General features: G+C 39.3%; 1 protein-coding gene across 2 annotated transcripts in view; it reads left to right on the top strand.

Annotated features, from left to right (window-relative positions):
• The window catches only part of abhd17c (abhydrolase domain containing 17C, depalmitoylase), a 71,844-nt gene that overhangs the window by 39,227 nt on the left and 19,230 nt on the right, over window positions 1-13,387 (top strand). The window contains exon 2 of one of the 2 annotated variants that reach the window (XM_070858686.1): window positions 6,647-6,826. The exons of the other annotated variant lie outside the window; for it this stretch is intronic. Within the exon in view, the coding sequence (XP_070714787.1) occupies window positions 6,647-6,826 (180 nt within the window). The remainder of the gene's footprint in view (window positions 1-6,646; window positions 6,827-13,387) is intronic. 2 annotated transcript variants of the gene reach the window in all.

The raw sequence follows: 13,387 nt of genomic DNA, 5'->3' as shown, positions 1-13,387 counted from the left end.
CATTGACAGCCATGCCTTCAGCTGTCTAGGCCCTCAGCTCTGGAATTCGCTTTCTAAACCTCTCTGCCTCTCCACCTATCTCTCCTTTTAAGACCTTCCTTAAAACCGACTACTTCGACCAAGCTTTTAGTTACGCCTACTAATAGCTCCACCTTTGACTCAGTTTTCATCCATTTTGCTCCTTTTGAAGCATCTTGGGAAGTTTCTCTCTGTTGTAAGTGCTCTATAAATGCAAGTTGTTGATTGCATGAAAAATAAACTGACAGAACAGAATTCCTTCCAGTCGCCTCTGCTGATGAAATTGCAGGGCTCTCATCTATGTTTAGCAAATGCTGTTTGGCTTTACATTTTCCAAGAAAGGAATAATTCCTTAGATATTAGCTACAAAACTCCAAATACTGTAGAGTAATATAACTTCACCCGTGACTTTCACTATTTAGTACGTTGAAGCTAGATATCCTTTCCAGCTATTTTGGAACTACTGGCTGCACTATCCCAGCACAAGCTAAATCTGACAAGAGTTCCTCTGAGGACCTATAACAAATATTTGTCCTGGAAAATTCTCTGAAGTGAAAGACTTGTATCTTCAGGATTGGATACATTTTAAGTGAAAACTATTCTAGACACCAAATACATATAATGGTAAGAAAAGGAGATTATCTTGGTGTCAGAACAATTATAAATTGTAAGGTACTAGTATGGCTTGCTATTTCAGTACTTCATTAACATCTCTAATCTAGTGCCAGCGTTGAAAATATATAAATTAAACTATCCTCCTGCCCCCTACAAAGGTGATATTTCTAGGCTTTTGGCTCTATAGTGTGTGGCTTAGGTGGCTATAGGAAGTGGGAGATGAGCCATCAGAAATTAATTTGATCCCAGAACTATGCATCTAGTGTCCTTTTTTAACTTGTGTTGACTTTTTAAAAAAAAAATGTTTGTGATCAGCAAACTGGACTTTTAGCTAAGCGAACTGTGGTCTTGAGTAGCTCTGGTTGGGAGAGAGTAGTAAGACGAGAGAGAGAGAGAGAGAGAGAGAGAGAGAGAGAGAGAGATGTGGGGAGAGGGGACAGACTTACAAAAAATGGAGAGACAGTCAGAAACTGAGAGAAAACGGGTAAGAGGAGGATAGCAAGTGAGAGAGACTAAAGGAGTGAATAGGGAAGAGTGGGCATCCAATAATGAAAATTGTTCCATTCCTCACCTTGGTGAACACACAAAAATAGAGTGCCAATTTCGGGGAGAATTGTCACTGAAAGACCTTAAGTGAGTGAGGGAACAGTTGTTTTATTGATACTGCAGCACTGCCTTGGGTGGTGCAGTACTCTCCTGCGTCAGAAGGTTGTGGGTTGAAATCCCACTCCAGGAACTTGAGCACATAAATCTATGCTGACACTCCAGTGCAGTGCTGAGGGAACGCTGCACTGCCGGACGTGCCATCTTTCGAATGAGATGTTAAACCGAGTCTGTTCTCTCGGGTGGACACAAAAGATCCATGGCATTATTTCGAAGTAGAACAGGGGAGTTATCCCCGGTGTCCTGGCCAATATTTATCCTTCAATCAACATCACTTTTTAAAAAAAAAAACAGAGTAACTGGTCATTGTTTGTGGGGGCTTGCTGTGTGCAAATTGCCTGCCGTGTTACCTACATTACAACTGTAACTACAATTCAAAAATACAAGCAGTTTTTGATGTCCTGAGGTCGGGAAAGCCACTATATAAATGCAAGTTTTTCTTTCCTTCTTTACCTAAAGTACCACCAACGACATAAAATAAATGGCTGCTTCGGTTGTAACACAAACATTGCCATTAGAGGAAACCATTTTTTGACTGCTAGTCATGCAGGCTAGTAAAGTGGATTTGCATTCAATCGAGCAATTCTTCCATTTTTGTTGATTTCTTGAAATATTTTTTCTTTTAAAATGAAGTGCATAATTCAAACTTTTTCTCCAGACTATTTCCTTGAGAAACCCCTCCAAGAGATGGTTCTGTTATCAAGTTCGCAATGCTGCAGAAACGGCTCAATTTTATATTACAGGCAGAGTCCACAGTCGCAAGGACAGCAGACAAAAATCCCTGTTCGACTGTTGAGTCAGTGGCTGCTGTTTTTTTTTTAAAAAACTAACTTTTTCTTCAGCCATTAATGAGGGTACAGCAAGATAAAATGAATGGCCCGTTGACCAATTACAGCAGCAGTCATTTACCTTTCCTGAAGTGCCAGGCATTGAAGCGTTCCCTCAGAGGCTCGTACCCTCCCTCTTGTATATTGCAGGGTTCACTTTAGCGGCTGGGTTGCAATATAAATGGGTTATGAGATCAGAAACCAGTAATACATAGTCGTCCTGGTTTAAAAGGGGGAGAAAAGGCAGAAATTATAAATTGGAATGTCACAAAGACAGGAATAATTTATCATCATATTCCCCAATTCATGTGCTCTGCTCTTTCACATTTCTATATATACAAATTGCAGTTTTATGAAAGTCAAGAGCTTCCAAAAATGCTGCCAGTTTAAAGTCTTTTTATGTGCGAGTCAACAGCACATTATTGCAGTTGGAATTAAATCTGAACAGTATTGTGATTGTTCCAATACAATACGTTTTCCTTTCTTCCCCAATATTTCACTGTACACCTGGAATGAGTTATGATTTGTAGTTAACTTCTGCTTTTGCTCTCCTTTCAAATAAGGAGAACTGGAAGAAATCAAGCTTCGCAACTGTTTACATTACCTGCTAACACTGACCTGTAATGCAACAACATTTACAAAGGTTAACATTTTCCAGTCTCCGCTCTAAGCATATTTATATTACCTTTTTAATATTAATCCTATGCACTGGGTAAGAATACTGAAACTGCATATTTAGTACTGTACTGAGGTTTCTTTGTAGCTGTTTTGTCCAATTTGACTTGCTGCATATTACAGGATTCTTTTGGATTGTAACTGATGTAACCCTTTGTTTTTTGTTAATTAAAATTTGTAAGCTACTTGATTATCCGTGCCTTCGTTTGGGCTCCCCGAAGTAGAGCCAAGAGTCAGTCAGTTGATGTTTTTTGGCACATGAAATGTACTTAATGAATAAATCCATTAAAAACCCTCTGCAGCTACATTTACATTTTTGCAATGTCTGTTTTAAAGATAAAGTTTTATCCATTTGTACTATTTCAAATTATCTGCTACAATGTAATTTTGTGATTCCTTCACTGTAGAAAATATTGACTGGATTTGGTATTAAGTGAAGCATGCTACTAATCCAATTCCTCTAATATTTACTGAAGGAAAATGCGGCTTGGATTGCAGGCCATACAAACAGTGCACATCAGGGGTGACCCAAATATTTCCACTGAAGCTCAGAACAGCTACAGAATTTTAAATCAGTCCTAAAATGAGCTTTTGTATGCATTCTAATTCATAGCTGAAGTCATTTTGTGGGCTTGTCTGATAAATTTGGTCAATCTATAATTTTGTAAAACAAATTTTATACCATACTATTGAAATGCTGTCATTTCAGATATTTTATGCTCGTTCCTATAGAAACATAGAAAATAGGTGCAGGAGTAGGCCATTCGGCCCTTCGAGCCTGCACCACCATTCAATATGATCATGGCTGATCATTCACCTCAGTACCCCTTTCCTGCTTTCTCTTCATACCCCCTGATCCCTTTAGCCGGCAGGGTCATATCTAACTCCCCCTTGAATATATCTAACGAACTGGCATCAACAACTCTCTGCGGTAGAGAATTCCAGAGGTTAACAACTCTGAGTGCAGAAGTTTCTCCTCATCTTGGTCCTAAATGGGTTACCCCTTATCCTTAGACTGTGGCCCCTGTTTCTGGACTTCCCCAACATCGGGAACATTCTTTCTGCATCTAACCTGTACAGTCCCGTCAAAATTTTATGTTTCTATGAGATCCCTTCTCATCCTTCTAAACTCCAGTGAATACAGGCCCAGTCGATCCAGTCTCTCCTCGTATGTCAGTCCTGTCATCCCACTGTTTGTATTTATTTTTTAGTGTAAGATCACATCACACAAAGTTCAGCTTTATGAATAATAAGTTGGGAAAAGGTTTCTTTTTTATTTTTACTTCACTCTTCAATTTTCTTTAGTTCAGTTTGTTAACATATTATGGATGATAGTTGTCTAAAGTGATAAATCTGCACAGGGGATTTTTGTTCATTTTTAAGAATCGCCAGGATCTTGTATTCACTTTCCCACATGTGAAAATTTAGAAAGTGCATTTTTGCATGTGGGATATAAATATTTGTGTTTGCTGTATATAAATACTAAGAGCTGCCTCTCAGCAATTCATCAGTTTATTTTCTTCACCAGTTGCATCGGTTGCTTTTGTGAGCATGAGAAATTTTCAGTAGCACTTTCTTCAGTATATGGGGCTGGCTATTATTGTTGGACTGTTTGTTTAAATACTGTACGCTGCCAGGATAGCAAGCTTGTATTACAACATAAGCTTAAGGTCCATTTGAAGAAACTTGGAACATACTTCTGAACATGTGGAACCTTGCTTAACATCATACAGAGACTACTTGTATTTGGTACTGCTAAGGTACCATTGACCTCCAGGATGGCTGTCCTCCTGTTATTCTGAAAGCTGCAGCTTTCTGGGTTCAAATTAATCTTCTTTGGCTGGCTTCATCCACCCAGGTTTTTCATCCAATACTGTTGGAGTTTAACATCTGTGTTTCCAAAGGTTCAAGTTGTATCTCCCTGTTTGAACAAATGCCTACTCATATTTTCCTAAGAGGTTATGAAGAAAGCTGTTTGGCACACAACTCATGTACAGGAAATTCTATTTTCTAATGTAGGGGATACAATAAAACCACTGCCAGTTATGTTCTTCATAGCCCATTCTATAGTCGTGATGGGAAACATTTTCAATTTGGAAAATTAATTGTGTTGTTCTTGCAGAGTTTCAATTGTTTTGTTTTTGTTCAAAAAATGTTACCAATTAGTCGCTGAATGTGGCTGTTCTAAATGTGCTTGGCTTTAAATGTTTTTGAGAAACATGGGTGAAAGGTCAGTATCCATGAGCAGGATACCATCAAGGCTGAAAATGATAGAATCATAGAGTAGTACAGCACAGAAGGAGGCCACTTGGCCCATCGAAAAAGCCGCACAGACTCTCAGAGCAATCCAGTTAGTCCCACTCCCCTGCTCTATTCCCATATCCCTGCAATTCTTTCTCCTTCAAGTATTTATCCAATTCCCTTTTGAAGGCTACTTTCAGGCAGGCAGTACATTCCAAATCCTAACCACTCGTTGTGTAAGGAAGTCTTGCCTCGTGTCGTCTCTGGAATTGTGGAAAATAACCTGAGGTAGATCAGGAAGTAATGATTGGGAGATTCAAACCCTCTGGTTTTAAAAGTCTAAAGATTTTTGGGGGACAGAAAAGGCTGATGGAAATTACAGTCTTTCAGTTTTGAGATTCTAAGATTGAATGACTTACAGGAGGGGTTTACTTGATTTTAACAGTGCTGATTCATAGAGGCATGCCAGATGGCTTATTTTCTATATCGACTGACAATAATAAAGAACTTGGATTTATTTAATGTCATTTGTATCTTCCGAATGCCCCAAAGGGCTTCAGAGCAAATTAACTGCTTTTAAAGTATAGTCACTGTTTAATAGGCATTACACACAGCAATTTCCTCCAAACAGTAAATGACTGTTTTTGGTAATATTGAGGGACGCATGTTGACCAGAACAACATGGGATCTCTCTTGCATTCCCCTGAATAAGCAGATGGGGTCTTGTTTATAACTATAGACTAGAAGGTTTATGATGAAAAGAGATGCTGGAGGTGAGAAACGGATCACCTGTCAAATGGAAAGTTTTTTTTCAGTCTAGATCAGGAGTATGAGAACTCGAGATTTTGGGAGTAGTATTCAAGTCTGTAAACTAGTCTTTTTAGGGCGATGAGTTGTTGAGGGAAAATGTGGTCATCATAAAAGTGAACTTCTTTGAGACAGCTGTAGCAATAGAGAAGATTTTGGAGTTCCATTGAGTTCAGAGGTCCAGCATTGTCAAGAGTAGAGCCATGAAAGATAATGGGTCGTTGGATTTCCAAGAGACATGAAGTATTCAAAGTACTGAAAAAAACCTAAGATTTTCCTTGCCTGATTGAAAGACCTAAAAGAGAGCAAAATGTAGTGATCAGTCATTGTATGGAGAGAAATGAAGGCTGTGTACTGAGGTTGTGCTGTCTGAAAGAAGTTAATCAATGCAAATAGAATAATCTGGAAAGGAGTGCTAGTATTGAATGTGTGGAGGAGGTCATTAATATGAAGAACAAGCAAAGCTGGATAGAAGACCGAGCCTTGAGGAACCCCTGAGTTGAAGGAGAAGGTATTCCAACACACTGATTTGAGTGGAAGCTTGTTTAGAGATCAGGTAAGGAGAGAGAGCTGGTTTTGACTGTGATGCTTCCCAGGGTTAAGAGATAGCCAATATTCACTGTTTAATCTCACACATGGAGAATAGAGACATGTACAACATATTGGCAGTAAGCACGACCTGTAGAATCATATACCAGTACCATCAGGGAAGGGGTACATTCAGCATTTCACTTTGAATAACTGCATTGTATAGTGTTTTATTTTATTCAAATACCTGAGATTTGTACATTTTCTTATAGGTATGGTGTTAGCCCAGAGAACATCATTCTGTATGGTCAAAGCATTGGCACTGTCCCGACAGTAGATCTTGCATCACGCTATGAATGTGCAGCTGTTATCCTCCATTCTCCTCTTATGTCTGGCTTACGTGTGGCATTCCCTGATACGAGGAAAACATACTGTTTTGATGCATTTCCAAGGTAAGTGTAGTTGATGTTGACCTGAAGCACTAAAACTTGTACATTTGTGCAATTTACAAAGTTTATAACTGAAGAGTGAAAATTGGCACTTTCTTTTGTGAGCTAATGCAACTGATATTTTAAGACACAGCAGGAACACCTACATATTTTCTTACTAATTTTGCTATAGGGTGTATGTTTTAACCAAGTTTAAACTACAGAAATTAGTTTAGCATTCAAACATGATTTCCAAAATACCATCTTCCCTCTTTCTTCCCCCAGCCCGCCACTAAGTATCGAAGCCATTCAATAGCATGAGCGATCAAGAACATTTGTGGCCAAAATTCTTATCTTTTTAGTTTTTGTGAAATGGTAGGTATGAATTTTTAAAAACTGGTGGATTCCTACCCCACCACATCTGGATTATAAAACATTAGTGAAAAGTTGGGTTTTTTTTTGGGGGGGGGCGGGGAAACGAGCTAATTTTTGGGATTTTGTGCATCATTCAACAGCTACGCAGTTAAATTGAAAACTGAGTTGAGTATTTTTACTCCAGGTCAGAGCTGCCATTCAGCTTAATGAATTGGAACATTTTGAAGTACTGTATCACGACAGTAGCCAGGACCATATGGGAAAGGCAGTTTCATTGGTAACAAATTTATTTCCATACATCAGCCACACCATTGTACTGCATCACCCTGGCAAATGTAAAGTCAGAGGCAAGCTGTCGTCCCATTCATAAGTGTGATGTCAAATCTACCTCATCATTTATCTCATTGCTGTTTGTGGAACATTCTGATGCAGTCAAAGGCGCTATAATAAATGCAAGTCCATTCATTCTTTCCCTTGTTTCACAAACACAAAAAGTCAAAATGACCGTAACTTCTTGATGTAATGGCTTCCTCTATTTTTCTGCAGTCATTTTGCATCAATACAGAGGAGTGCAGAGAAGGCTGAGACATAAAATGTTCTGTGAATGGTTAGCCTTGGTGTTAAATCATCAAAAGAATAGTGCGAATTGAAGGAACAAATTCCTGCTATGGTTTGTTGAGTCTCCCAACTGAGAATGATGGTTGTGGGGAACCCTCATGAACTTCAAGCTGAAGCTTCTAACATAAACAATATTATTACAAGCATTTCAAACACAGAACATGCTCTTTTTCTTGTAATATTTTTCTGTCTTTATTATTCCATAAACCCTAGTTCGTAGTTCAGCTGCTTGATTTAGTGGAGAAAATAAGCTGGTGGCAAGAAATGTTTTCAAACAAATTGTGATTTGAGGTTGTTTTACACACAATTGGCCAGAATTTACTATTAAAAAATAATGGTGAGGCTAACGGCGCTTGCCGTTATTTTTGCGCAAATCAGACAGCAACTTCAGGCAAGCGCAGGTGCCCAGTTGAACGCAAAAAGCGGAAGTTGCTGCCTGAGATGGGCCGCTCCTCCGTAAGCTGCGTGGAAATGGCATCTTGCTGTCTGGCTCCCCATTCAAATGTATTGAACTGCGTGAAGTACCAGTACCTGCATCGTAACTATGGACTAAGCTCACCACAGAAAGTTGGGGCTTTTCCATTTCAATTGAAGTACTGTTTTTAATGGAATTATAATTCTTAATTTCTGCCAAACAACCTCTCTGGCACTGAAAATTAACTTTTACGGGCGTGGAGTCTTATCTCCAACAATGAAAATCTGAAGGAATGTTAAAAAATAATTAAATTCTATTTTTCTGTCTTTTATCTCTCTCTCTTAACCCAATCTTTTCTTCCCTCTCTTTATTTCGCTTTCTGTACCTGATTTGACATTGAATTCACACTTCTTTCATGCATTTCCTGCTTTAGACTCTCCACTGTTCATTAAAAATGCTTCAATCTGATTTGTTAAGGAGACACAGTTGCTTGCCCTGTTCATAGGCCCAGATGCCCTATAGAGGTTGTTTGTATCTCTAACTTGCAGCAACTTCCAGTGTAAATCGTCATAGAAATTAAATGGTCAGGGGCAGGTCTGTTCGCCAACTGCAAATGCTGGCCCTAAAATGTGCACCAATCAGGTGCAAGGATGGCTCATATTTTGCATATCCAGTACAATGCTTGTGGTCGAACACTGGACGTGTGACAGAGAAAACATGCACTAGATGCAATATATTATATGTACTAGAGGATCTCCTGTGGCAGTGTTCGCATGCTGTTATGTCATGTAATGTGCAACGTATCCAAGCCATTGACTGGTGATTAACAAATTCAGTTTTCAGTACATGGTATTGGGTGTTTGTCATCATTCAGTCTTTTTCCCTCCTATGAAACAGTCAATAACTTTCACAGGTTGTCTTTTTTCTTTATTTTGTCTTTATTAAAACCCAGATTACACAGGAAGATGGTATGCAATATCTTGCAGTTGTAGATCGGTATGTGGCGTTTGAGAGGAGGAAGGGTTCTGGTACAGTAGCATAGTGGTAATGTTATTGGACTAGTAATCAAGAGGCCTGGATGATCTGGAGACATGAGTTCAAATCCCACCACGGCATGTGTAGAATTAAATTGCGTGATTTATAATCTTCAGGACAGTGAAGGAGTGATTTTATTTAGCTATTGGGTACATCTTTTTCTCAGTACCAACATTTGATGCATTCAGGCTGATACCGACTGAATAAGGATTGATTCTAACATAAATGTGTTGTGATTATCAAGAAGACACAGTCAATTTATGTATTTTAAAGTATATCATTCAAAAGTTAATTTGCACTATAGAAACTGCCAAAAGCAGAAATGGATGAGCTGGATTGCATCCATTTTTGATAGCTATTGAGAATGAACTGATGAGTTCTCCCCACACAGTCCACTGATACAGGTGTTTTCAGTTTTGAAGTAAATGTAGTTCTTTATGGACCCAGTGTCCTGCTTCAAAAATACTGAAGATAAATAATTAACTGGCAGTGGCATAGAACGGGGTTCAGCAAACTGCACCAAGGAATGGTGAGATGTGGGTTTGTGCCCAAAGTTCCTCATACAACAAATCCTTCATTCCCTCAATCTCCACTGGGAGGGAGGAGTCAAGTAGAAGATGGGCACTTTTCCACAGTGAAGGAAGTAATTTAGAGCACGAGGCATGGTACAATGGCACTGCCAAAGACCTGGAACAATTTGTCCACCTTTCTTAGCTAGGGAATGGTGTAGGTTGTCCTGCATGGACCAAAACAGAAAAAGGCGTTTTTTAAATGGGTTTGCTTAATAAATACTATTGGTAAAATTCATGCCAATAGTTCATTAAGTAAACTCCTATTATTCATAAAATCACTTTTGAATAAGTCATATTGCAGCTTGTTGCTAATAATTAGAGCAAATGGAAATAATGTGCAAGAGGGTAAAAAGGATGCAGCTTTCCATTGGAGCATTTGTGTTCTCTGTAGAATAGCTCAGGCTGTTTCCATAGTGATATTTTCTTCTGGCCATTTTCAATATCAGAATTCCTCTACTTCAGGTGTGCTTTTTCCAGACACAATGCAGGAACTATCCCCCACTCCCTTGCACAACTTTTGTTCTGATGGTCCTTAATATATGTAGAGGTACCAAAGCACCATCACTCCTTTAATCCTGACACTTAGCACGGGAGTGATGGTGCTTTGGTACCTCTACATATATTAAGGACCATCAGAACAAAAGTTGTGCAAGGGAGTGGGGGATAGTTCCTGCATTGTGTCTGGAAAAAGCACACCTGAAGTAGAGGAATTCTGATAGTGAAAATGGCCAGAAGAAAATCTCTTCACAAATCTGATCTATGGAAAATGGTCTGAAGTATGCAAAAATATAACTGCATTTTCTCTCATTTCCTGTACATCGCTGAAGAAGACAACACGGCCTGTAATGCAGAAGATAATCCATCGGGCATGTCTTTGGTAATGTGCTTGGAGATAGCGCTCAAATATTTCTCATAATCCAGTGAGGTTCTCCAATAAAAACTCTTGAAACACTTTGGTCCAATAACGGAGTCAGAAAACATATGCAATCAAATTCAGCAGATCTTTATTACCTCATTGCTCTCGTCCTTTCTATACAGCAGCACGAGACCATGGTGGAATCTGTTAACCATAAATCCAGGGTTCCGTTGCATGTGCCCAAATCTGATCAGCTTCTCAAGTACATTAAATGTTGCAGCTCACACTTTGTCATTCTAATTTTCAAGGAAAAACTCCATTGCAAGTGCCAAATGATAAGCATAGGATTTTTCATAATTCCCTTGCAGCTTATCTTGGAGATGCTTGAAATTGCCTCAGCTGTTGAGATGGTTGGCTATAGACTTCTCATTTATGACAGAAATCACTTAGTAGAGTATTTTTCTATAAGCTTCAATTGTAGCATTTCCCAAACCTTTTCTAGAGAGCCAATAGATATTAGGAGAAGCATTGAACAAGCACCAAGGCCAGGTTCCCACAAGGTAATCTGCGACTAACAATTCTAACACCACTGAGTACTCGCAATGCTGATCAGATAAGGGATTCTTTGTAACTTTATCAATTTAGTCAAAAGGGAATTGGATAAATACTTGAAGGATAAAAATTGCAGGGGTATGGGGAAATAGCAGGGGTGTGGGACTGACTAGATTGCTCTTCGAAAGAGTTGGTACAGACTTCTGTGCTATACTAGTCGATGATTCTATAAGCAAGCAATTACTTGAGGTTATGACTTTAGGGTATGATCTCCCAATAGTGATTTTGACATGCTGCTAATGTACTTGTTAAATTGGATCGGGTGTGTAAGGAAACAGGACAAAACTACTTGGAATGTGGCCATTGCATGTGTCAACCTCTGCTAAGTAATTAACTGCAATTGGTTGTACAGCACTTGGATTATGCCAAGGATATCTGCAAGGTAGCCTCACATTTTCTAATGAGGACAATGACGATCGAAGCTGTGCAGGAATTGTTGAATTGCTGGTTAGTAATTCCTTTAAAAATCAGAAGTGTTCAACTGACAATGAGTTGTATGGTTTGACAGAACTTTTATCAATACCTGTGCACGTTCAAAAGAGGACTTTCCTATAAGGATAATTTAACACAACTTTAGGTTTTATGTGCTCCACTTCTGTATCTATGATCCATAGGAAACCCTTAAAGATATAACTGGATATAAAGTAGTAGGTACAAACTTTTGCGTTAAAACACGTGATGGATCTGCATATTGAAGCACCAGCATCCAATAATAATAAAAGTCTTGGCATGGAACCACCTTATTGTTATCAGAATGTCAGTAACTGTAAAATAATCCATTACTTTTTCTCATTTATACACCTCTGTGGGCTGTATCCAAATCTCCGTGTTCTTAAACATAGACTGAAGCCCATTAGGTAACAAATCCAAACACAAGAATATTTTCAGCAGATCCTGCAGAGAAGCCAGTTTGGTTGCTGTAAAGCCTCTGTCTCTGCCATGTCCATGCTTTCATTGGTACTGCTGGCCTTGAAGCATGGCGAGCGGAAAATGCTATTGATGCATGTTTTAATTAATTCACTAATCATTTAATAAAGGCTCCTAGATAATGAGGATGTGCCCGCATCAAGGGCAAACCTTTGAATGGAAGTTGTTGTCTGTCGATTCAGCCTTGATGAGCTAGCTCCTGCATAGGTCAGCATTTCCACCTGTCTGGTGTAGGTGGGGTATTATTAGAAATAGGAGCAGGAGTAGGCCATACGGCCCCTTGAGCCTGCTCTGCCATTTAATACAATCTTGGCTGATCCGATCATGGACTCCACTTTCCTGCCCGCTCCCCATAACCCCTTATTCCCTTATCGGTTAAGAAACACTCTATCTCTGTCTTAAATTTATTCAATGTCCCAGCTTCCAAAGCTCTGAGGCAGCGAATTCCACAGATCCACAACCCTCTGAGAAAAGAAATTTCTCCATCTCAGTTTTAAATGGACGGCCCCTTATTCTAAGATTATGCCCTCTGGTTCTAATCCTCCCCATCAGTGGAAACATTCTCTCTGTATCCACCTTGTCAAGCTCCCTCATAATCTTATGCGTTTCAATAAGATCGCCTCTCATTCTTCTGAATTCCAATGAGTAGAGGCCCAAACTACTCAACCTTTCCTCATAAGTCAACCCTCTAATCCCTGGAATCAACCGAGTGAACCTTCTCTGAACTGCCTCCAAAGCAAGTATATCCTTTCATAAATATGGAAACCAAAACTGCACACAGTATTCCAGATGTGGCCTCACCAATACCCTGTATAACTGTAGCAAGACTTCCCTGCTTTTATATTCCATCCCCTTTGCAATAAAGGCCAAGATTCCATTGGCCTTCCTGATCACTTGCTGTACCTGCATACTAACCTTTTGTGTTTCATGCACAAGTACCCCCAGGTCCTGCTGTACTGCAGCACTTTGCAATCTTTCTCCATTTAAATAATAACTTGCCCTTTGATTTTTTTTCTGCCAAAGTGCATAACCTCTCACTTTCCAACATTATACTCCATCTGCCAAATTTTTGCCCACTCACTTAGCCTGTCTATGTCCTTTTGCAGACTTTTTGTGTCTTCCTCACACATTGCTTTTCCTCCTATCTTTGTATCGTTAGCAAACTGGGCTTTGTT

This window comes from Pristiophorus japonicus, chromosome 17 (genome assembly GCF_044704955.1).
Source record: "Pristiophorus japonicus isolate sPriJap1 chromosome 17, sPriJap1.hap1, whole genome shotgun sequence".
NCBI lineage: Eukaryota > Metazoa > Chordata > Chondrichthyes > Pristiophoridae > Pristiophorus > Pristiophorus japonicus.
Note: the sequence above shows the minus strand (reverse complement) of the source record. Positions and strands in the feature narration are given on the sequence as shown.